The following is a 25,834-nucleotide window of genomic DNA, read 5'->3' as shown; positions in this document are numbered from 1 at the left end:
ATTGCTACAATCATTGTGTTCTGGAAACAAAATGTCCTTGAAATCCCAGGTCATTACGTTCTTTCAGCATTCATTCTTCAATAGCTGAAGTGGTACAGGCAAATTTTGACTATATTAATCCTTTCTGTTCCAGTGCTTATTCATGCAAAATTTTCTTGCCAGTTAGTAGAATATCTGTGACACAGATAGAAAAAGCTGACATTTATGTTAATTAAAGAGAGACAGCATCAATCAAAGAATAAGCACTTGCTTACCTATGTGAGGCTGTACATCATTTGCAAATGCAGCTGTTCAGATTTGTCCAAGAAAATAGAACATTTATCAAATAAATGTTATTGAAATGGTGGAAATTAAGATGTGGCTTTGTGCAAGAGGGTTTGGTGTTGGAGGAGGCAGTTTCATCTTGAAAGACTTGTTTTCCAGCTCAAAAGCTTCACTTCTGAGATATAGTGAAACTAGAAATGACAGATATTTGAATCAAATAGAATTTAAACAGTAAGCAGATAGGGAATCAACTCTGATGTTAAGCACTTAGCTGCCAACCAAACAGAAATAAAAATACATAAAAATAGCAAAGACCTGGCTGAGTAATTCCAATTTATTCCCAATATATTCTTTAACAGCTGTTCACTGTAAGGGCCTAGTTATAAATCTAGTAGCATAAACATTCACATCCCCTTCTGAACAGCTGCCTTCACTTTGGCCACAACATTTATCTGAGGTAAATGTCTATTTCTCTAGAGATTTTAGAGCTAATTTGCCATGGGTTCACGGTGTATGACACTGCTGAAACACAAGCCACGCTGTCATTCATACCTTTTGTATCCCAGATGTGTCAGTGATGGGTGGGACATAGGGAGGAACCCACAAAGCCTATACTTCCTCTAGTCTGAGATTTTTCTGTATTTTATTGCCAGTCACCACATACACACAAATGTTTTAAATTAGGCTGTGGAGTGAAAGGGTTATAAGATTGTCTAGAGACTCCAACAAGTTTTCTAGCCAACAGTGCTGAATAAAGTCCATTGCTGGAACCATTGCCAAGAAATTCTTTCAAATGGGCCATGAAAAGACCACCCCAGTCTCTCAATCCAGTTCTCTCTGAGGCACTAATCAACTGGAGGCTTGCTGTACTATTGTGGGTGTTTGGCATGTGAATCCTGTCCATCAGGCTTCTCCTCTTGTCTCCTTTCTAAAGCGCAGCAAGTGAAATGTGTAGAGAAGGAGGTCAGACCCACTCTTACGGGATCAGCCTGCCTCACTCCATGCAAGAAGCTAAACGCAGGGAAGGGTGGACACTGTACCTCTGCTCTGGCTGAGTTCTCTTGAGCTTGCTGTTGGCGGGTATGGATTGAATAACAATGGTCTTGGCCGTTGCCATCTTTTTCTGGGGGATTAATGCGGCATGGAAGTTGCAGAGAGCTGTATGGCTGCAGACCCCACAAAGCAGATTTCCTCCTGGAACACTGTTCCAGTGCAGCCCTGAGGTGAAGGTGGCAGGGGCCAGGAACAAGAAACTCGCTGCTGTCACAATAATACAGAAGTTTTGTTAAGTCTGAACTCAGTACTAGGCTTGCTCTACAAGTAGATTCATAGATGCGCTGCGTTCCCTTTGCACTTTGAAAAATAGACCAGATGGAGAAGTCCTTGGGTAGGGAGAAATTGCCCGTGCACATTCCTGCCAGTGCTTGTTGCACTGCCATCCGTGCCAGCTCCCCTGACCCGCCAGCACTCAGCAGCACAAGGGGAAGGGGGGAGAGTGCGAGGAAGGCTGAATGAAAGAAAATCACACTGGAGGAAATACCTCGTCTTCCCCTCTGCTCATGTCAGTCTCAAGCAGTGTTATAAAATCGCTGCAAATTAAAACTGTACCCCCTGCCTGACACTGTGCAAAGAAGAAATGAGGATTTACATCAATTTTCTGTTGTTTTGGACCATGCTTTCAACAGAACAAATGAAATGTTTTGCAATAATACACTGCTAGCATCAAAGAGGTATTTTCCTATAAGCAAGGCAGGAACTGGGGAAACGTAATCTCTGTTATTAGTTCAGACGGAGTATGTGACCATCTGAAGTAAAACCAGACCAGCTTTGGGCACATGACCTCAAAAAGTCTTCATGTGCCTAAAATCATCTTTATTTTCCCAGCCGTATCAGCTTTATTAATAAAAGGTATTGCCTCTCCCAATAAACCTTGCCTTGTTTATAGCCTTAGACCATCATGACTGCAATATTAGCAAATTTCCAGTAACACAAGCAAAACCAGACTTGCCTGTACAGAAATAATCTTGGCTCTCAAAAATCCTTGTATTATGAAAATGTACTGGGTAAACAGCTTGAAAAGGTTTCTCTGTGTCTTACATTGCTGCGTTTCCATTGCACTGCACAACAAGAGACCTGTAAAAGCTGCCGGAGCGCCCTGTGAGCTGAGGCCCTATTATGAGACAACAAGAATTTCCATAATGAAGGTTAGCAGAGAGCTGATGTCACTGTCACTTTTTTCAGTCAACCAGAAACCAATTATCCCTGGCTGACAGGCCCAATTAAATCATTGGGTAGAGGGAAATGCCAGCTATCCTCCCCTAGAGTTAGGTAATTGGGGCTTTACTACGGTCAGATCTGGTGCTGTTTGTTGGGCCACAGGATACAAATAAGAGCCCTTCTGGTCTCTCTCTCCATCTTTTCCATAGGCATTCATGATTTTTCACCCCTAAGAAAAGTAGTTGCATTTTACATTAGAAATGCTAATCTTTTAATGTGTACTTTTATCGAGTATATATATTGGTATATATATTTAGAGTATATCTGTTTTAATACATACTCTGTCATAGTAGGAACCTGAAGGTCATTCTATCCGTTCAAGTTTATAGAGAACACGAAGTCAGGAGTTCTGCCATGAAAGGCCTCAGGTGAAGGCTTTATACTGATTTGTACTTAACATCCCAGGTCTTTTTATTTAATACTCTTGCAAGGATATAGAAAGTTTTCAACTCATACTACTTTGAAACTTGAGAGCATGTCTGACATAGTGTTAGACTGATGTACTGAGGGCTTGCCTAATTTACTGTATGGACTGTTTGGAGCTGAAGAAACAAGACCCTGAGCATGCCAAGGTCCATTCTTGTTCAGGTTAGCACTTAGTCATGGCCCTCCAAGGTCTTAAGGAATGCATTGCTTGTGATTACACAAGGAAGAGGTACTGAACTAGCCAGCTCATTTAAACTACCAAGTTTAAAAGCTTCTTTAATATTATAAGCAGTCCAGCTACATTAACACGAAGTTCCACATGAGCTAAATGCCCTGCATCTGTTACCCAGCCTAGCTCGTTTAGGGTGTGGTGCAATGCAGCCAGATTATTTATGCCTGGACATAAACACCTTCTTGAATTATGTATGAAACAGAACTGCGTGGCCAGGGAGAGCCGCCCCCGGCGTCTTTCCACAATGCAGTTCTGCCACATGCCTGTCCATCCCACTGACCTGCAGTTCCTTTGCCAAGTCAGAAGAGTCCTCTGCTATACTGACGGCACCCCTGTTCACGCCGTCAAAGCCAGCTTACGGCTGCTTGAGCTGGATGTGACAGACGCTATTGCATTTGAGCCATGCAGTCATGCGCTTGCAGAATGCTTACATTGCCCAGTAGAAAGTAGAATTTGGTTCACAGGTTAACATATAGCTATATATGCATATAGAAACATTTGTGTACAACGTGCTCAGTAATTTTGATTTAAGGGAAGAAAAACATTCACTATTGAATTGAAGATGTTTTCAGAAGTATAATCCATAGAAGTTTCTAAATGGGGTAAAAAATTAGAAGGTTGACAATGGTATTTTGTTAGAAGACTAGTACATGAAGCTGACAAATTACCAGCAGTTTTTAAACATTTGTGTCCTTGAATAATATCTACTATGTAGTTGTAAGGACAGCTAGAAGCAGTCAGATAGGCCTACCAGCTCAGTGTTTATCAAGGCTTTCCAGAGCTCTTCTCCTTCCCTTTGTGACAAACCTTCACATGGTTACAGTTGTCAGGCAATCAAAATTCATTTCTCTGTTAGAGAGGCACGGTGCTTCCGGGATAGGAGGAGATTACAGTGCTATTCTGTATTCTCCTTAATCCATATAATTTGTAGATGCTATTTGTTTTGAATTAAAAAGTTAAAGGTATGTATAATCCACAATACATTTTTTCCCAAAGACACTTGACTGTAAAAACTGAAGGATCTTTTAGGATTGTATGAGCACTGTTATCTGTCATTGTTCATTTGCCTGAGCCAAATTTACATATTCTATGATGCATTGCCAGTTTACTTACAGTCAGGATAAAAGGCTGCAACTACGAAGCTTCCATCTTGTATAACTCTACCCACTATAAGAAAGAAACACTACATAATGAAAGCAGCATATCTGTTTCTGAAGCATCACTATAGCATAAGTGAGAATTTCAGACCTATCGTTTATTTTAGGTGACATTCATTATCTGATTTCTTAATTATATTTGAATAGTAATTACAACAGTTTCCCAAGAAAATATAATTAGATTCTGATATCAAGAGGCAGATTACAAGTAAATTAATTATGCTTTGAGGCCACTGTTTAAAGCCTGAAGCAAGACACGCTTGCTTCCAGTCAAAAAAGCGGTAGTTAGAATATGCACTGTGCAAGTACAAAGCACAGCAGAAAATGTTTAACTAAAAAAAAAATGGAAATACAGAATTAATTCTGCTTTGTTAGTGATCCGATACACATAAACAGCAATCAAAGAAGCTTGTACAAGAAATCTATACAGGGAAGTTATTTTTAAAAAAAATCATATTAACCAAAATAAAAAACATAATAATAATTAAATGGTAACTGAGTAAAATGTCTGTATAAATAAAATAAAAGGATAAGGTCTTCTTGTAGTCATTCCAAAGCGTAACACTCTGAAATAATACTGTAACAATCACTTTGTAACAATGACCTTCCCGAATGAAAAAAATGAACAAAGTCAACTTGCTGCCTGGGGTGTCACTGGAGCTAAACCCATTTCGGTGAATTTTGGTACAACATTATGATCAGTTGTGTATGTCTCTCTTGGTGTGGTTAGTTGTTACCCAAGATCAATGTAATTTCATTTTAGAAAGGAGCATGATTTTCCAGTAAACACAGCTGAAGGGGAGAACCAGTTCCTTAATTAATTTTGTTTTATTAGGCAAAATTGATAGAGCACTGTAATACTTCTAAACAAAAGGCTAGCAGCTTTTCTTCTGGAGGAGTTATACTTACTCATATCCTTTTCTACAGTTGAATTTTGTGCCACACATCCGTTTGCCAACAGTAGAGCACCTTCACTGACCTCAGCCACAATGACCATGGGTGTTCCGAGGAGGGCTGAGTTCAGTGGTGAAAGGGCTGACAGATGCTTGGGTGCCTTTGCATGCTAAAGATCCACTATTTCTTTTCCTCTTATGAGTGTTTTTTAAATTCTGCTTACACTAGTGCATTTTATTTGAATCAAGATAGGGAGAAGAGACTTCAAAGTAAATCTGGGAGTGAGAATGCTTTCCTCTCCTCTGAAAATGTTTTTCTTTTGCCAAACTAAACCACAGATTGAAATTGTTTATATTTGTTTATTACCTTGAAAATATTTAATATAAGAAGTGGTTTGGATTGGTTGAAATGTTTGGTTGGAGGACTCAGTTTATGTTTCAAATTTTTGAAAACACTTTAAAATTATTTTACTTGTCCAAAGTAAAAAAAAAAAAAATAGCAGGAAGGTTATACCTTTTAAAATTGTCAAAATGTTTTTTTCAGCATTTTTAAAGTAAAAGACAGTTAAAAGAAACCCCATACAAAACACACAAAAAGCCCAACCACAAAACCCTACCCTCTTTCTTCTAACAGGCTGCAAAAATTCCTGGCCAGCTCCACTTCAAAGACTGGGTGGTTAAAAGAGACCACCATCTAACTTCGTATTCTGGCTCAGTTATTGGAAAACAGCTCTGACATTTACAGTGGCATACAGTCCAAAACAATTGTGCTTACTTTTGCTCATGATGAACAAGAGTGGATAAATTTGTCTCTTATTAATGCTAGAGAAGCAGCCAGATTTGCATCAGGTTTGGCCAGGAATAAAAACTTTTCTTCCTGGCTTGAGTTACAAGTGCAACACCTATTTTCAGAATCAGTGTGACTTCTGACACGTAGAAGGATATGGTCCTAAAGAAATTCCAGATTGTTAGAGAGTCACGTTAAGTGACCACAAATAGTGCAGTCTACTAGACTAGTTATTTCCATAGCTTCTAACGTAACGAACAGCAGATAAAGTAAGTTCTGCATGCCCAGTCTTCAGAAAGTTAATTCCATTTCTTGCCCAATTAGCCGACTGCGATTACCATGTCATAATAAAATTTGGTGTAATTATTTACCTTAGGGTTACTGGTTTCCCACCTTTTTTAAAGACAGCGTTATATAAGGTCGTGTTATATTAATCTACTTCATTAAATTAATACTGAAGCCTGACTTTGCTGCTGCAGGAGTGGAGGGGGTCAAGGTTAATGTGGCTCGTGTTGTATTCGTTCTTCAGTAGTCATATGATGCCAGAGATTGTTTAATCCACTCCGATTAATGTTTTTTAAGAAAAGAATGATCTGTACGAGCTGTGTCGTTAGACTACAGTTCATTCCTACCATTTATCAACATTCAGGGTTACATTTTTGAAAGAGCTGAGCATTTGCTATTCTTCAGGCATGTGAGTTGTTCCTGTAGGTTAGCTCAGGAGCTGAAGCAAAAGTCCTTCAAAGGTCCTGTGGGGATGTGGAGTTTCTCCTCACTCTGTCACACCAGTGGTTAATGTCCTGAAAGCTGAGAGGACATGTCAGCTGAAAGCTGAGAGGAAATCTTACCCTGCCAGCATGAGGAGCTCCTGCAACACGTACAGGCCTTCAGATGGTGGCTGCTGTGAGGACTTCTTGTTTGCTATTGCGAACATATCTTTTTCTGTAGGTGCTTCTGTATGGGACAAAACAGCCTGCTTATAGTCAAGGTATTGAAGATGCAGTTTCGGATAGCAAAATGGTATTTTTCTGATGGTAGTAATTACCTTAGAATTGCTGGCTTAGAAATTCTTGTACTGCGGAAACTCAGGGTCTCATTTAGATTTAGATTTAGATTTAGAAGTCTGAGTCCTGCAAAACTGTTCGGTGAGCGTTGGTGCTAAAGTCCAGATCTAGGTGCTAAGACAAGACATCTCAGCAGCTGCCTATGAACAATAATCATATTCACCCAAGCTGTCACTGTATTGGAGGAAGTTACTACAAAAATGCCATATTTTACTTAAAAAAGAAAGGGTAGTAAAAAGTCTTGAACCCAGGAAAATGGAAAGCGCTGTGTGAAATTCAGTCTATGCAAAGATCTCAGCGTGCCCACACACAAAATATTTAAGATGCAGTTCAGCAACTGACCACCTGGTAATTTAAGGGACCCTCTGAATATTAAGAGAATATAAATCAATTGCGATAGTAAAGACCACTCTTTCCATCTCTCACATTCCACATGATGCTTGAAGGTCAAGCTGTGCCATCTCCACCCAGCGGACATTCTCCTTTTGCTGGCATAGGAACATGGTGTCATCATGTTAACATGTATGTCGTCTTCACTGAGGTCAGTATCACTGCCAGAGATTAAAATAGGTGTGAAATATTCTGAATCAACACAAATTTGGAAGCCAGAATATTTAATTTTACCTTGTGAACAATATAAATTAAACTGACAATCCTTCAGGATTTAGTTTGGTACAAAACCCTGGCCTTTAAGAAATGCATTGGCATTAAGATGAATGCTATCTTAACCAATACTTAGCGGGAACTTGATATCCCTTTGGGGCGCTTACTGTTAACTATTGTTCCCATAACATTATCTAATACTTTAGTACAGAGGCCAAGATTTCCAAGAGGAATTTAGTACTTGCTGGGACCCACACTGAGACACTTCCAAGATGCCTGCAGGGAATTCTTGCTTTGCAGTTTCTGAAAGTCACATCCTTGAGCTGGAAACATGCAAATCAAAGAGCTCTGAATCATCAGATGCTTTTCAGAACCTTGTCACAAACAGTCAGTACAATGACTGAGTAAAGAAAAGGAAAAAAAAACTAGAAGGGATATTAGAGATCAGGAAAAATAATAAGTTTCTTTATTTGGCCGTTACAAATATGACCTTTTGATAACTACTGTGTTTTGCATTTCCATTGCAAATTGCAGTATCTCACAATGATTTATCACTGAAAGCAAATGTCACTGTTCTTACCTGTGAGCACAGTGAGGCAAAACTGGGGAAAGAATTGGTTTCCTGGCCCCTAGCCCAGTGCTTGTCCTGTGAAATCAAGTAGGTTGGCAGCTTTCGCTATTTGCGAAGACCAGAATTCGAACAACAGTTTCAGAACCATCTCCTCCTTCCCAGCCTCTCCATACAACTCTGATTATCATCCTGCCCTGTCCCTGGGACAATCACAGTATTTACCAAAAGAACAATGTTTACATATGTAGTGTGTGTTCAAAATCAAGCAACCGTGGTTACTAATTCTGCCTTCCTGATTCTTGCTCTTCTTCTCTACACTGTTGCCTGTTTTTGGTCTGAATTCCTTCTGAAACCACTTAGTATTCATCACATGAAATGATGCTACGTACTAGCTTAAATCTTTTTCAAATACCTTTGAAAGTGTTGCTTGCCTATACAACTACGTCCTCTGAAACATGTGCTTTTCAATTTAATTCCAATACTTACAGCTTTAGGACTTTGTGGTTTGTTGTATGGGTTATCTTACTCTAAGAGACAAAAAGAGAATTAGAAGAGGATTTGTAAGTCTGTTGACATCTACTCTGCTGAAGTGAAAAGCATACAGTTAAAAAGTAAATTTACAACCCATTTAGCACTTAATGTATCAGTGTTTTTGTAAAAACATTATTTGCCTGATTTTGTCAAGCACTGCTGTAACCTTGACACTCACAGGACAATGATTGGTACAGACAGAAACTTCCTGATTAGATGGTTCATTACCAGTAAGGTACAGAATACTAATTGCAAATTTTCGTCTGCGTTGACAAGGCCTGACCTAGCATTCATCTGACAGCGGAATTGCTTCCCTGGTGATATCAGCGACACACAATACAATAAAAACGTGTTATTTTGAAAAAATTCATCAGAAATGAGGATAAGTAAATCACATGCTATTGAGTTCAGCAGGTCCCAGGAGAATTGCATAACACCATACAGAGTCACTTTGTTTTGCCTACCTAAATGTAAAATACTCAGGAGAGACTTTATATGAAAAATCAAACGGCTTAAACTCCTTGCCAGAAATGCAATAATTTGAACAGTGTGCACCTTAGCTAGTACCTGACCACAAGCAAGAACAAGGTGCTAGCAAACACGGCTTGAAATTCATGTAGTTGCAAATACAGCTGGAAGTGAAGTCTGGGTTATCACTCCCACCATTTTTATCATGTCCAAAATTAGATGTATCTGAGTCAATCAATTTGACACTTCTGTAATCTTTGGTTAAATTTATATTTTAGGTTAGCAGGTAGAAATCCTTCATTACTTAGTAGGAAAATGGCTATGTGGAGAAGCAAAAAAAGTAGTCATAATTTAAAAAAATGTATTATGTTTAAGGAAGTAATAGGCTTGGCAGATCTTGCAAAATAATTTTACATTTTCACATAAAGCCCTTCAGTTTCATAAAAACATTTATAATCTGCAAATTGGCAGAACTGGAAGCTGGTGCTTTGCTGGGTCTTTCTGGAAGAGAATGTTCTGCTTTGAGGTCCTACTCAGGATGAGGAAGGAATAAAAAGAGCAAAGCAAGAGTTCAAGGGAAAAAAAAAAAAGATTTGTACACTCTAATAACAATGAAAAAGAAGCTCAGAAGAAGTAATATTTGCAGACTAACATAAGAAGTTACATATACTCATAAAATATTTACCTGTTGGAAAGTATGGGCCAAGGGAGTTTCCAGTTGTGTCTTGCAGGGAGTTAACTTTGCAAGTGTTGTTTGAAATCAATGCACATAGTTGTTCTTGTTGCAAGGTTCCTAATTAAAATGCAAATCAATCTATAGCAGTTTTGTTCATGAGGTAAACAAGTTCCTGTTACAATGCAGCTCTCTGTCCACAAGACTGTTTAGCCAGCCCTTTTTCACATTGGCTTGCCAGTTGGCTGTTGGTTTGTCCATTCATAATTACCCAAAGAGGTACAGGCTAAATAAATATGCTATGTATGAGCTGTTTCGTAAGGAGGGTACAAGTACTATATACAGGAAGATGATCAGGTCAGGTCCATTGTTCTAGCAAACTCCATCATCTTGAGTTTGCAATAAATACTTAAGAATGTATTTTAATGTCAGACCTGAGTGACTTCATGCTCTCGTGCTCCACAGTTTTTCATAAAATGAAATTATCCCAATGGTGAACAGTGGCGCATATCTGTGATGAAATTCAGCAAGAACTGAACAGAAGGCATAAACAAGGAGCACTGCTGAATGCTAGCAAGAAAAGCCAAAGACCCTAGGAAAAAAAGTGCACCATTTTATAAAGCAGAATCTTTCTGCATTAGGTATATAAAACTGGGGACTGAGCTAGTATAGGTTGGAGCTTGTGCATAAAATGTAATGCTATAGCCAGAGAATCATGGGATTGTAGGGATGGGAAGGGACCTCCAGCGATCTCTAGTCCAACCACCTGCTCAAAGCAGGTCCAGTTTGAGCAGGTTGCCCAGGATCTTCTCCAGCTGAATTTTGCATATCCAAAACCTCTCTAGGCAATATTATCTTTAGCTCAGTCACTCTTCCACTCTTCCATGAAATCACTCACTTGCTCCTGACTAATTAACATTGTTTTAATTGCTAGTGAACAAAAAAGATTTGATAAAAGCTTCAGGTTAGTCAGCAACAAGGATTTTGTAAACTCATATCTTCCACTTGCAAGGGAATTTTACACGTTATATTAATTATTTAACTGCTTTGTTTGTTTTATAGTTTAGATTAAACTACCATAACATTTTACAGACTGGAAAAGAAATGGCAGTTACTTAAGAAAATCACCTACAAATGTATTTGAACTCGACGACACAGGATGGTGTCAATAAAAATTGCACTTTAAATTGGAGCAACACCGAACAATCAGAAAACAACCCACCTAGCAATGAGAGGCTGAAGATACACAATTAATTAGTACTATTGTCATCTGAAAGTTGAAAATGGTGCTTGTATCAGGCCACAAAAGATGTTAGGTAATGATGTTTGTTGGCCAGAGATGCAGTAAAAGATTTTAGAAGACATGACACTGACTAGCATAATCTGATACCACACTGCAGCGCAACTATTGCAAAGAAGAAATCAGAATGGAAAAGAGGAGCACTTAAGTGAAAGAAAATGGCAACACAAAGCCTTCTTCCCTGAGAAGATGACATAACCTCTGACTTACGTGACTGCAGAATCCCATCAAAGCTAAGCTGTACTGAGAAAGTATGGAAATTACATTTAGAAGTTACGTTTCTCTGTGTACAAATGATGTTCATGAAGTACCTGCACTGCAGAAATTCGAATCCTCTCCTGTAGGCAACTTTGAGGAATTGGGGTAGTGATAAGTTAATTTAGTTTGCTTCCCACTAAATTCTGGGATATGAATAGCTCATGAAGAAGAAGAAACATTTGAAATAGGCATTGAGAAATGCAGAGCTGTCTCAAACAGGGTGAAAAAGCAGCTCTTTTGCCTATCCTGAAAGCAATTACATGTTAATAACTTTCAGAAGACCTAGGATTTGTTCATACACTTGCTATATGGCTCATAGTAACCACAGAGTTACTTGGCAGATTATTTAATTCAAATGTCAACACATGTTTTTACACACTATGGGTATGCTTTCAGATCGGTGTCATATCTTCATGTCTGGGGACTGAGAAGTTTGCTGAGAGCACAGATTTTACATATGCTTGTGTAGCTTTCAGAAAAACATCAGATTTAATTGATGTGACTGCTTCCTTGCAGTGCTTACATATATTCCTCAGAATCAAATACTTAATCTTTTCTTGTCAAGAATTTTGTCTCTTTATTTCTGAATACTTCAAGGATTTATTTTTTTAAATTGACTGGTGTATTGAATTTGTAGATTTTTAGACCAAATAAATTCTAACAATTGTTGGAAGTATGCTTTCTTCCTTAAACTTCTAGATTAGTACACAGTGTTTCCCTAGTAAAGGTGAAATTAATTTAATCAGCAATTATAACCATTGTAAGGTGACATATCAAATTCCTGTTAATGGAGACTAATTCCACAAGAACAATTTAAAAATTGTTCAAAATTATAATGGAAAATGTTGTTCTTCTAAATAAGTTACATAGTAACAAACTTTATTAATAATGAACTTAAAATAGGTGATCAGCACTGAGCTCAACTGCATAATTTATCCCATCAGAAGAATTCCCAGGTGGCAGAAGAGTATTTTCACGTTCGTGTTGTAATGCTTGTATTTTTCACTAGATGATTTCAAACAGAAACTAAACAGACAGATGGCAAGGAGAGGAAAACATCCAAACAACTATAAATGTACATACAAAACAAAGGGGACGACTAAAAGAGAAAGAGCTGGAAAATACAATTAGCCATTTAATTCTATTTAACTTCATAGTTATCGAAACACTTTGCACTAGGAACCCAGTTCATTGTCCTGTTGGTAAGTCAAGACACCCGACTAGGAAACCCAGCCTGGGCTGCCATCGGGGAGCCCAGGGCTCCTCGAAGCCCCCTGCAGAGCGACGGGCCAAGCAGGGGGCTCAGAGGAGCCAGGGGCTGCCGGCTCAGGGCTCGCCTGCGGGAGGGCGGAGGTCTCCCGAGGAGCAGAGACCACAGAGCTGCCGCTGCCGGGAGAGGCCAAAGAGGGTCTGCAAAGATGTGCCTGGAGGTGAGCAGTGGGGGAGTGAAGCTGACGTGAGTGAGGTGGGAATCACAGAGTGTTCGGGGTTGGAAGAGACCTCTGTGGGTCATCTAGTCCAACCCCTCTGCGAAAGCAGGGTCACCCAGAGCAGGCTGCAGAGGACCTTGTCCAGGTGGGTCTTGAATATCTCCAGAGAAGGAGAAAGGGAAAGAAAGAAGGGTCTTGCAGCAGGAGAAATTTAAAATTATTCGGTTCGCTGAGCTGGAAGAGTGGATGCGAAAGTGCCTACCCATTACAAAGAACTTTCTTAAATGCATGTTGGCGTCAACAGCCTGCTCCCCACTCACCTGAGGCCTTAAGTCATATGCTTGACTGTAAGTCTGTGCTTGGTTCAGTCAAGCGTACATGTAAAGTTAAATGCTTTGTCAAAGGCTTCCTGAACTGGGGATTAGGATTCCACTGAAATGGGAAGGACAAAAGACAACTCAAAATTTACTGAGCCTTTTCTGTTTTACGGTAGTATAACACAGAATTTGTGTGCCGAGCAGATTTTTCAGGGTTGTTGCTGGCATTGGGAACGCCTGGTCTCTGCACGGCGGCAAGGAGAGTGAGTGGGAAGCGCTGAGGGCCAAGGGCCAGAAAGGCTGGAAGAAGGGAAGGTGGCGGAAAGGGAGATTCACTGCCAGAAAGGCAGCTCATCGCTTTCTTGGCCTCGGAGCCTGAAAGAGGCTACAGCAATCACTGTTACGGTGTAGCTTACCCGTAGTAAACACACAGACTTAACAATGCCCAGGTTTGTAAGGTGCCAGCAGGCCAAAGTTTGTGCTGGGATCATAGCATCTGAACGTGGCTGCTGGCACTGGTGCTGCCTTCGTTTCCTTTCCCTTCTGCTAGCCCAGGCCAAGGCTTTAATACCTGTGAACAGAGTTCTCGTCAGAAGAGGAGGCGTTGGACACCGAGACAACTTTGGGCAGAAACAGGGCATTTCTGGTGCCATGCAGCAGAGAGCTGCAGTGCTGCCTGGCCGTGGCAGCCAGGGAAGGCTCTGTGAGTACGGGCAGGCTCATTGCGCTTGCACCAGCCATGGCTGTCCAAGGCCAGCTCTGGCTAGAAGGAAATGGAGTCCATCCCCTGCCCCCATGTCCTTCTCTTATCGGTCTTACTATGTCATCTCCTGAAACTGTAAGTGCCAGGTTCGTCTGTCAGCAGTTCAAAATCACAATACAGCCCAATGAAGCTCAGAGGACCTGTGCCAGCTCCTGTTTGTTGTGCCTCTTAGTGATGGCAAAAGCATTTAAATCCAGTGTAAACAATAACAACAAAAACAAAACAAAAGAAGATTGTGGAAGAGAAAAGGCTAATATCTAACTACAAAAAAGACTGAGAATGGGGATGTTTTATCTTTTTACTTCATGTGCTAATGAGGTAAGACACAGAAAACATGCAGAAAGCAGAAACTGTTAGCTGACTTTATGCAAGAAAGCATAAAGTGTTTATCACAGTCCTTCTGATTCACAGTGTGCAAGGGTGCTTTAGTAAAAGATAATGAGTGACACATTTTGAAAGATTAAAAGAGCGCTGTGCCTTGTCTGCTGTGTGGTGTCAGCCAGGCAGAACGCACCACTCACGACACAGTTCTGCTGCAGAAAGCCAGGGAAAGACTCCAGTCCAGCTCGCAGACAAATCTGCACCAGGTTTGAAAAATCACTCGGACCTGCCGAAGTAAAACCTTAACAAGAACAACTGCCTTTTGAATCAAAGTCTGTAGGTTTGCAGCGAACAGGCTGATGAGGGGCACAGGCAAAGATGGCTTGTAGGGGACTGGGTGCCTTGGGTGTTACCTTAGTTCCAGAGTTGCGGAGAAAGCAGTGAGGATCAGCACCAGCCCTTTGGACAACAGACGACTCGGCGGGGGATGTCCTATCAGGATGAATATGGCTCATTCAAGAATTAACTCTCTACTCAGCTTCTACCTCAGTTTTTTGCTGCTCATCCATTTAAAAAGTAAGATTTGCTCTTTTTCTTATTGTTCTGACATGTCCTCTGGGTAGATGGCGAGACGTGCACTCTTAGCAGGAAGCTTGTGTTGTCAGGAGGCTTTAAAAATTTGATGGAGATGCCAAAAAGATTTGGTCCATGAAAGTGAGTAGTATGAACTCATTGCGTGATAGCTTTCCTGATCTTCATGCTTTTGTAAAGGAAGAAAGAAGGCATTTTTAATAATTTGCTTCACATATTAAAAGTACAGCAATAAAATGTTCTGTTAAAACTGTACCTATACTTTAAAGTCTGCACTTTGATACCATTCATCTAGTAAATTTAAACCTATCTGATTAAAATCTAGACTAATTTATCCTTTGCTAAAGCTGTTCATGTTCTGTATTTTAGTAGCACCCATTGCTTTATTATATAAGCTTTTTTAATTACAACCTCTAGAGAAATCGGTTATTAAACAACTGTGATATATCTGGTGTTCTAAATATCTCCATTATGAGAGAGTATGAAAGTCCAACTATTTTTACAGAGAAAATGTTCTCGGCAAACTTCCACATAAACAGAAGTATGCAAAATATTGGAAGTCACAATGGGTTTCCTTGATAATTTTGTCAGATGGTTGGGAGTAAATACAAGCCAAGGAGGCTAAATGGCCTCAGCTGATGAGGCTGATATATGTTTATGAAAAGCAGTAGCTCTTGAACATGTTTAAAATGAAGACAGGCAGGATGTGTCTGTCTGAGGGGGCTGTTTGATTTGTGTCTGTTGAATGTGAATCGCAGTAAGACAAAGCTTTGAGCAGCTGCCATTAAACAAGAAGACTTGGCATTAGCGTACAGTGTTGTGTAATCTGGGTCACCTTCTGTTGCTGCATCACTCAAATTGTTACTTGGACAGTTTACAGCCCAACATAAATTAAAGACTGTAAAGCAAACAGATGCAGTTGGATCAAGCAGCCCTGAAAAAAAAACAAAACACTTTAAGATATAGGAAAATATATGGAATGTCATAGATACATTGCTTTATTCTAGTAGTTTTCTTCCTTGGGGATGTACTGGTGTGAATCAGGGAAGCCAAAATGTTCTGTCTAAATTAACTTATAGGAGGACATATCCTGAAAAAAAAAAAGCAATGGATCTTCTGCTTTCAAAAAGCAATTTTTAAAGTCTGTATACTGTAGGATGATCAACCAGAAAGTCTCTGAGACAGAGTCTGCTATCTAATTAAAAGAAAGTAACAGAAATGGTGTTAGTTAAGAAAATTTCATTTATACACGAGGCAGGCAAATTAGAACAAAATATAAAAGTTTTGGGAACAGGAATAAAAAGTTAAGTGCTTATAAAGTTGAGAATGTCACATTAAAAACATCATGCACAAATAAAGCATTGCTAGAATGTAAATAAGAAAAAAGTCCCACAAGAATCAGTTAAAAAAGAAAGTAAACACGAGTTTTGGCTTTGACCTTGGGTGAGCTGTGCTCAATACAGGACACCAAAGGAGTGAAAAGTAGTTGCATGTCATTTTGTACCTTTTCCTTAGCACAGCTGGCTGGGATGACAGTTCAGATGTGGCATGAGTTTCCTCTGGGTTATGGCCATTCTCAAGCAAGAGGCTTTTCAGCCTTGGAGGACTCTCCTTCTCACGTAGATCTGTAGCTGTTGGAAACTGACATGATACAAATAGGAGCAGCTACAGCAGGAGCCAGAATCAGGCTCAGAACCATACCTGTATCTATTGATGCAGTGTATTTAATGATCTTGATGGGTATTTCTCTAGATAAAGTTTGAACAACATTTGAAACTGCTAACAATTTCTGTTAATAAAGACATGACTGTAAACAGATAAAACAGAAATAGAAGCAGAAGAACTGACTGCAATTACTTCCTTACTTAAAAATTAAAGCTGAGAAAGACCAAGAGGGAAAGGCTGAGGATAAAACAGACCAGAGATGATTTCTGATATTTATAAAAGTTGTATTCAGCCATTATACTTTCAAAATCAATTTACTGGACTTATCTTCCCCCATAGGATTCTAGTCTTAGGTCGTGCTTGAAGTCTTCCTTATAATTATTTATTCTAAACAACTTGGGAAATAAACAGTATTTAGAAGCCAAGCCTTCCTAAAAAAATACTTGCATATAACTTTTTTCATCTCATGCATTTTCGTGAGGTGAACAGTGGTATGCATAGATGGAGAAGTGTCCCGTTCAGATAGTAGGTCTTTTAGTAACAGTGGCAATGAATTAAAGCATTTTTCAGGCATGTTGCTAGATGAAAACAAAATATTCTAATATAGCATGAAATTAATATGCTGAACTAGAAAGAAATATAAACAAGAACCTAATTAAAATAGTTGTGTGCCCTCTTATTTACATAATAGCTTATATGTACTTTGGAATATGTTATGAGATACTACTCCTTAATTCCCATACAACACTAAGTGTTGAATAGATGGTAAAATTCAATAAAACACTTCTGGCTTCAGATAAAACTTCTATAAAGCTGAAGACTAAGGTATTAAAGAATGCAGTCCTGTCACTTGTGGTTCCGTTTGAATCCCCAGGATAAGTAAAAATGGTATTTTATATTTGTTGTCACTCGTAACAACATTTAATATCAAACTGTACAGCGACAGGGATTTCAACCTGTAAATCACAGCCTTCTGCAAACAATCCCCTCCCCCTATTTCTTTCTATTCCAGTTGTATAAACTGCTTTTGGAAAGACCATTTGTAATTAATTTAGTCTACTGGAGCCCCAGCTGATACATGATGCTGTCAGGTGCAACACCTGCACCAATACGAGTATGGATGCTCAGAAATACACGTGCTTGGTAGAAAAAGAACAGGCGTAGTTCCATCCCTGAAAAGTTATATTTCCAAAAAGTCTGTAGGCTTAGTTCTTTCTTGCCACAGAAAAAAAATGAGCCTGTTGGAGAGACCTTGATGCCTCTTTGTTTGTACACTGGCCTGCCTTTGGGCAAAAGCATCCATGGGGTTGCTCTGACATTTGCTGCTGTCATACCCGTGAGGTGAAGGGGTGCTGCTGGTGAAGGTGTGGAGGCTCTACACCCACCCAGGGGCAGGATTTCTCTGCTGGCATCCAATGTTCATCCTAATTCACATTCTGTCTGTTTGACATTGCCACAGAGATCATCACCACAACTATGCTATAACACAGGAAGCCTGTGGAAAGGTGTGGGCAAATTGTTAGAATCTAGCCCCAAATTCATGTGTTACATGTCCATCAGGGCACTGCATAACATGTATTCCACACTGGCTTACTGGGGAAGCTACAAATCAGCTAAAAGAAAACAGTACCTTCTTCTCTTAATTATTCTGTGCCTCTTTCTCTGTTGGAAATTTCTGGTTTGCTGACACTGGTAGATTTCATTTTATTGGAGCAAAATTACACCAGATAAAATATAGTAATTATATTTCCATTGCCAGTCATTACTTTATATACCAAAGAGCTTCTCCAACCGATAGGCACTCAAGCCTTATATAGTAGTATATATCTTTCTTTATAATTCCCTGCATTTTTTTTTACAATCTCCAAAACACAAAACATGAAGAAGATGTCAGACAACAAAGAACCAATTATTTTTCCTAGGGATTCTCTATAAACAGGGAGAGTTTGAGACTTTGTCTAAAATTGCAGTCATATGAATATGTGAATTAGTGTTCCCCATTCCCTTAATATGAAGGTAGTGGTACAGATCTACAAATTCATTTATGCCTTGTGCCCTTGGTTATAAGTATTGTATGCAAGCCCTCAATACAAATTAGTTTTATATAGCGTTTTGTGAACATAATTCGTTTCCACAAATTATACCAAATGAACTACTTACAGAAAATTAGCCTGGGGAGCATCCAGAGATGGTCAGCTCTGTATGAGGAGGGACCATGAATCATTACATACAATAGTTGACAGGAAGCATGTCCCAAATCCAGAAGAATATTGATAACTACTTACTACCATATTATTGCCTAACAGGAATTGCCAGCATATAACTGTGGGCAGAGAGTTGCTTATGAAACAGAGGAAGAGAAATTATGATAAATAAATAAATATTTAGACATAAATTTTGCAAGTGTTTCTGTCTAGGGTCAAGTCCAAGTTCAGAATCTTTTATGTTAATCCAACATCCAACAATTCATCTTTTTTTAAACAAGCTTTACAATGGATTATCTATCATTAATTCAGAATAAGTTCCTTTTGGCAAAAATTCAGTAAAAAAACCTTCAATTTCAAAACTATTTCTCTCCATTTTAATGACTTCATACCTTTCAGCAGAGCTGAAAAAAATTACTATTTACTTCATAATAGTTCCCCCAAATATTCATAAATTAAGAATGGAATTTAATTTGGGATTGCTATTAATGTGAGCAAAATATTTGAGCTTACTTGCACCCCTTTTCTGCCTCTCTGAGATGTTGGCACTGTGCAATTTTTTCCCCATGGACAAGATTCTATTAATTTCCTGTAACTATTCCCATTACTCACACAACTTCTAATTACTGCTCAATTACTGCGTTAGGAATAAAGCTCTACTTCTCCAGAGCCTTGTGGGTTTGCTCGTATTGCTCATCCCTCATGCATGCTCAGGTGATGCAAGTAGCTTTCCAGTAAAGTGTTGTTAGGATGCGCATTTGATGAGTCCATCGCAGATTCGGCACTTCAGCAGATCCTCATTAGCCACCGTGGAGTGCGGTGCCTGCCAGAGCTGCAATCAGCAACGTCTGAGCACGGGCACCACGAGCCCTGCAGCTTTCCCTCTGTCCTGGCTGTCATACCTTGCGTCTATATCATATCAAAAATGAAGTATCTTTCAGATGTTTGCCATCATCTTAAGCAAGTTTAAAGCAACAGTTTCTTGACCCAATTGCAAGTGTGTTTTGTTTTTTCTTTTCCTTTATATATCTTATTATGGATAACGTCTCCACCTCTGGAATCAAACAAAATCCTAAGAATGTAAAGTACTAATCCTATAATTTTTGAACAAGGAAGTAACTTCTGCAAGATGGGTCCATTTGCATAAAAGTGACATTAAAAACATCTCACCCACACCTGTATTTGAGCCTTTCCATTCATATTATTGCAAGGCATCCTTAAGGTGCTAGACCCACCACTCCAGTTACAGAGCAAGGCTACCAGGTTACAGACCACCTCTCTGCTGTGTGCTCTCTAAAATGGGAGCTGTCGACACTAAGAATCTTTGGAGGTTAAACATTTCCCCACGTCCTGTAGTAGTTATTCAGAAATTACATGCAAGAAATCAGCAGCTTTGAAAATTTAGCCCTCCAAAGTCATTGATTTTGGCAATACAGTATAAAATACCAAATGATGTATTCACAGTCAAGGAACAGAAAGGGAATTCTCTAGCAGGAACACTGATCAATCTCTATAAGCAGATGTTGTTTGTGACTAATGACCTGTTAGGAAAGAGTCTAATGGGGAAGAAAGGAGGTAGGGCAAATGGGTGTTTATCACTCACGCTCAACTAGCTGCACCGACTTCACACGGATCTTGAAACGGTGTTGTGCAGCACCAGCGATAATGTACTGGAGAAACCGATGCTGGAATGGTGTAGCGTGTCACGCAAGCAGAGGACATAAATATAATGTTTTCATATATGCATAAACCTTTCAAAAGTATCTCCGACCAAAGTTTACAGCTATACCTAGCTAACCACAGAGTTTTTTCCCTGTGTCACTTCTGATGAACTGGACACCTAGGGAGTCCTGTTCCAGTGCAACTTCCTACAACTTTTCCTCTCTACAGGAGGAAATTCAGGAAAAAGCAGTGCTATTTAGAGAATGCTCAAATTTTAATGACCAAATAAAGTACTTCCCTATTTAAAAGCTATATGGAAAGGCGAATATTTTGCTGTTATATGCTGACAGGAATATGACATGTAAGACATGGGAGAGTAATCAATCCACTATTCAGTACTGGCTATATCCACTTTTGAGTGCTGCTGTGAGAGAGAGAGAGGCAATTAGGAAAATGCTGAAAAGGAAGAGCAAAACCAGGAGGACATTTAGAAAGATGTGCCCTATGAGAAAGGGTCACAGGAAGAGAAGTCTGAGGGAGGACATGATTACAGTCTTACCTGCACAAAAGAGAATGGCAATCAAGGAAGACTGTGAGATTGGTTGCTCCCTGTGACCTTTGGAAGGGTAGGCTCTGCAAAATAATAGATTCCACATGCAGCAGGGAAGATTTAAGTGAACTTTCCCAACTGAAGGATAATTAAATCTCTGTATCAGAACTTTTTACTGCACGTGTTAGATAAATATCTGCCAGAGAATGTCTAGACTGCTGTTTCACAGCTGATGTTCAACAGATGGAGGGCAGTCAGCACCATCTTGGGGGTGATCTGTGAAGATCTCTGGTGATGGAGCCCCAGAGGAGCACAGGTCCCTACTTGCCCCAAGGGCTGTGGTGGCACTGAGGCTCCAGGGCAGCTCAGGCACAGTTCCTCGGCTAGGCAAGCGATGGCTCGCTTCCCTCCTGCACCACAACCAGGGGTTATCTGCTATTCAAAACAAAAGCAGCCCTGCACCCCATCCCATTGGTCGCATTAGCAACAAAATTGCTGCCTGAATTTCAGTTAGAAAATAGTTTACTATTATTCTTTGAGACATCAAGTACCCACTCTTAATTTTTTGGTACCCTGGGCTTTGAATAAGCACTTTGGGCTATCGAAGGCACTCATTATGATGGGGATTGATAGTTCACGCCCCCCCCTAGAAATCATTGAATTGGACTTCCAGATTTTGGACTCAAATCACTTATCCTTTTATTTGCAATTTGAGTATCCTTGATATATTTGCAGTATGATGCAAGAAAGTATCATTAATAAATGGATTATTAATAGTACAATTTTCATGGTCAAAAAACCTGAAAAGAAATGGAAAACATGGACTGCCTGCTGAACTTAAATATTACAGCCAGCTTCTCACTCCATATAAAAAGGTGATGTGAGACAGGAACCACAGTACCAAAACAAATATTAGGAAATTTCTAGGAAACTCTTTTAAGTGGCCTTTGTGGACATGATACAACAACTCATGATTAACAGTGTTCTAGGAGTCTTCACTCTGATACTTCATCTAAGGGAAGTTTAGCATTTTATTTTTCTGACAATAAAAATCACGTATTTCTAAAACACTAAGATTAAAAAAAATGTACTTATATATCCTGCCAACTACCAAGCAATAAAAGGATATGTGTTAGTGCGTTTTCCTTAACTCCTGATACGCAGTGCATTCCCTCTAATAAATAAGTCAGAGAAATAGCAGTCTAAGTGCCTTTGATCCTGTCCACAGGGGTGTGCAGCCAAAAACCCCTCCAGGATACTTCTACGTTTTGTTCTTTTATAATTCACATCTCGTCAGTAAGAAAATCATTTAGACAATGCCTCAGTCTCTAGGCAACCTTGGCTATTGCCTTTACTCTTTGTGGTGGCCCAAAAAGGAAAAAAGGTCCTGATATTTACATTTTCTAAGGGAAACCTTTAAACCTAATTGACTCATCTAGAGTCACAGACAGTAGACAGCAAGTAGATAAATGATGCATGTTATTAGCTAGATTGATATTACAGATTAATTTGTTGGTTTTAGAGACTGACATGCTTCATCAGTTCTCACCGCACTTTTCTGTTTCCTCAGCCCTTCACAGTGCCATAACGTATGAAAGCCCTCTCACCCCAGCAAACAGCGAAAAAAACCCAATCCAGATAAACCTGTTTCAAATGCAATTCTTATATTTACTTTATATTGATTATATTTTATTCACCCATAAAATGGGTCAACAGAAAATCGCTTCCGTCGTTTGACAAATAGTCCCATTGACAATGCTCCTCCGCGGGCAGCGTGACACGCGGTGACACACACACGCCCTGCGCAGCTGCCACTGGAGCTCCGAAGGACTCCTCCAGGCTGAGCAAAACTCGTTCCTCTCCAGGCATCAACAAAGCAAGGCTGCAGTTGCTGCTGCAACTTCAGGGTTAGGGCAGCTTCTGCCTGCCTGAAATCTTATCAGCGGGGACAGAAATCAAAACATTTCTAGGGCTAAATATTTCTGTGGGTAGAAAAGGGGCATGGGCTGCTAACCCGCTGTGTACGGTGTCCCCGTTCCAGCAGCTAAGGATCAGGGCACTTGCCTGTGCATCCTTCCATGCTGGGAATTGCTGTGCTTCAATTTGTGGCCTGGGTGGATGCTCTGGGGAGAAACTCCTTGCTTCTTTTTACTGCTCTTGCTTGCCTGCCCGAGGCTGAGCATACTGGAATCCTGTTCCTTAGCCTTTCCTTGAATAATGAGACAGACAAAGCATCTTTAATTACATTAGTCAGGGAGTCTGCAGACAGGCTGCATTCCTTCAAAGTGCCCTCAATCACAGTGATTGAGATCGAGATCAAGATTGTGAGTAAACAAACTAACCTGTGTATCCCAACCTAAGTCCTCAGCCGTGGGCACAGTGGCCTGACATTTCCTTTGCTGGCAGTTTCTGAGAGGTACCACCATGTTCCTATACTGTGGCACTAACGAAGGCTGACTGTCCTCTAAAGCAGTTAAGCCCAGGGCTGCTTCAATTCACATGCAGACATCCAGGGGAGCTATAGGAGCAGATGAAAGGCAGCACACATTGGTCACACTCTTGACAGTTCTTGTTCTCCCATGTTGGGTTTTCTAGCAGGGATGCATAGAGCACTTCATCAGCTCTTCGTTCCACAAGGGGGGCCCTAGCTCCGAATTAGACTGTGACACATTTCTTCCTTTCTTTGAATGTGAGCTAGAGGACTTTGAAAACAACATAATTTGACAGGAAGCCAAAGCAAGGACTTAGAAAGATAGACAGTCATCAGTCTGCAAGGATCCAAGCAACTGCAATTTGAGTAACCTGCACTGATGGATTACTCACGGCAGGGAATCCAAAACTCTCACTGTAATAATCTAGCCTTGAATTGACGTCTGTATACGGCAGTACCTTCAGATGTGCTTTGCTAAGCTTTGTGGCAATTTGCAGGTACTTAAAAAGCAGCTGTGGTATTGCTCCCACTGTGGCTAACCATCCATGAATCTGAACATAGTCAAGTGTCCACACAGCTGAAAGAAGAGATCAGGCTCTGTTATCAGCAAAAAGCCTGCGGTATAACTCACCAACCTCCTAACAGCTGTAAAGAGAGCCCCTGAGACGATGTCTGAACTAATACACGTTGCCTCGCTGCTGCTGCTTGGACAGTATCCACCTCTGGTGCAGAAACGGCGTAGTTGTGTTAGCGCCAGGCTGGATCCAAGCTCGTGCTGAGAGGCAGAGCATGTTAGGTCAGGCACTGCGCCATGCTAATATGGCTAAATGGCACCTGGATCAGAGCTGGCTCAAAGTGTGCAAAAATGAGTTCTGTCTGCTCCCATCTACCTGTACCTTATTTATACAGGCATCTTTCCAGGGTCTCGCTCTTAAATGCAAGCAGGCAGTGCTAAATATACCACAGCAATCTGCTAGTGATCCCATTTAGTGGGGTGGAAGAGTAAACTGGAGTTGAGAATCACACACAGAGTTCTGGAAATGTTAATTATGGGCCACATCAGATGCAACTCAATTGCAGTGGCTGAGATACGGCCACGTAGTAAGTAGTTCATTTTTGAGTCTACTGACTCCAAGAGCTGCAAGAAGGGCAAAAACACTGCTGAGGTCTGACACAGTGTAAAGAAGTCCTGACTGTACCTGCTTTTCTCCAGTAGCCCCTTACCTCCCTGTGATAGCCTTATGGATAAGGTAGAGAGAGGAGGCAACGATCTTGTAAGATAAGCAAACAGAGGCTGCATAACAAAAGCAATACACTATGACAGTGAGAGAAGCAGCCAGAGAAGGATATATCAGAGATTACGTCAGAGCTATTGAACGGGACGAAAATGCGTAAGGCTGTTGTAGGCTGTCCCTGTTCAATCTAAAAAGCAGAAGTTAAAAGAATGGTGAAAATAAAGCTCCACTTTGATTCCCACCTTAAAATGCAGGAAAAGAAGAAAAATGTGTTTGTGGGGATGATAATCAATCCAAGCCTCTTTGATCACTACCTGTATATGTTTTGGGAGCAGTATATATTATGACAGCAGAATGCAAACAGGTGCCTCTATAATGCAACTTCCAAAAGAAAATATCAGGCCAACACTTTGCAGGACGAGACAATCCAGTCTTTCTAGCTAAACCCATCCTTTCTCTCACATTAGACACAGCTGACATTCATAATTCTTTATTCACTGCTAATAGTACTGAACATTTTGCAAGCCTCAGTCCATGTAAAAATGCCCTTTGCTTGCTATAACAAGAACTATCTGTTCTGTTCTCTCTTGAGTCTGTCTTAGATGTCTGATTCAATTTAGTCTAACATCTACCCATTTTGGAGCTCATGGAAAAGTGCGAGAAGAGTGGCTAAAATCAAGAGCCATTTTCACATGAAAAAGTCCGTTTCCAAAGAACGCTGGATTTCCTGAAGAACATGTAGACAACTCGGAACTTCCGCCATTGCCCATGGTAGTGAAGTATCAACACTGAGAGGTGTTTGGAGCAAAACTTTAATGGGATTAAACAGGAGAGGGAAGGATTGGTATTGAACACCTTTGAAGAATCTGTATTAAAATCTTTCCAGCAAACAGACTGACCTAAAGATCTGACAAGTGATGAAAAGAAGTAAGAAAGGAAGAAGATTCAGATCTCTGCACACAGCAGAACACAAGCAGATCTACTACATCACTTCTACTATAGCCTAAAAGCCATAAACAGTCCTTCAGATACTGCATTTTGTTTGGGGAAGTACCCGCTAGTTCAGATTCATACGGGCACTTTCCATTCGCACAGGTCTCGGTAGGTGTTCTCACTGCCCAGTGAATGAGGAAAATAGCTTACAGTGGACCTGCTGTATCC

The 25,834-nt window shown here is 40.2% G+C and overlaps 1 protein-coding gene and 1 long non-coding RNA gene across 7 annotated transcripts in view; one reads left to right on the top strand and one right to left on the bottom strand.

The window, feature by feature from the left end:
* Positions 1-6,890: 6,890 nt before the first annotated feature.
* The window catches only part of LOC142361571 (uncharacterized), a 35,399-nt gene continuing 16,455 nt past the window's right edge, over positions 6,891-25,834 (bottom strand). The window contains exons 2-6 of one of the 3 annotated variants that reach the window (XR_012764189.1): positions 16,431-16,567; positions 14,749-15,095; positions 9,959-10,066; positions 8,284-8,801; positions 6,891-7,651 (exon numbers count right to left, since the gene is read on the bottom strand). This is a non-coding gene — a long non-coding RNA (uncharacterized LOC142361571). Of the gene's footprint in view, positions 8,802-9,958; positions 10,067-14,748; positions 15,096-15,739; positions 15,857-16,430; positions 16,568-25,834 lie in introns of those variants that run through there. The other 2 variants (XR_012764188.1, XR_012764190.1) reach the window with 2 other exon arrangements.
* The window catches only part of CRB1 (crumbs cell polarity complex component 1), a 112,440-nt gene continuing 101,174 nt past the window's right edge, over positions 14,569-25,834 (top strand). For all 4 annotated transcript variants that reach the window (XR_012764187.1, XM_075422321.1, XM_075422320.1 and 1 more), the window contains exon 1: positions 14,569-14,911. Coding sequence is in view for 3 of the 4 variants with exons in the window: in XM_075422321.1 (XP_075278436.1) it covers positions 14,836-14,911 (76 nt within the window). In the remaining variant the exon portion in view is untranslated. The remainder of the gene's footprint in view (positions 14,912-25,834) is intronic.

Source organism: Opisthocomus hoazin, chromosome 6 (assembly GCF_030867145.1).
Source record: "Opisthocomus hoazin isolate bOpiHoa1 chromosome 6, bOpiHoa1.hap1, whole genome shotgun sequence".
Classification (NCBI taxonomy): domain Eukaryota; kingdom Metazoa; phylum Chordata; class Aves; order Opisthocomiformes; family Opisthocomidae; genus Opisthocomus; species Opisthocomus hoazin.
This window is presented reverse-complemented; position numbering and strand designations above follow the sequence as displayed.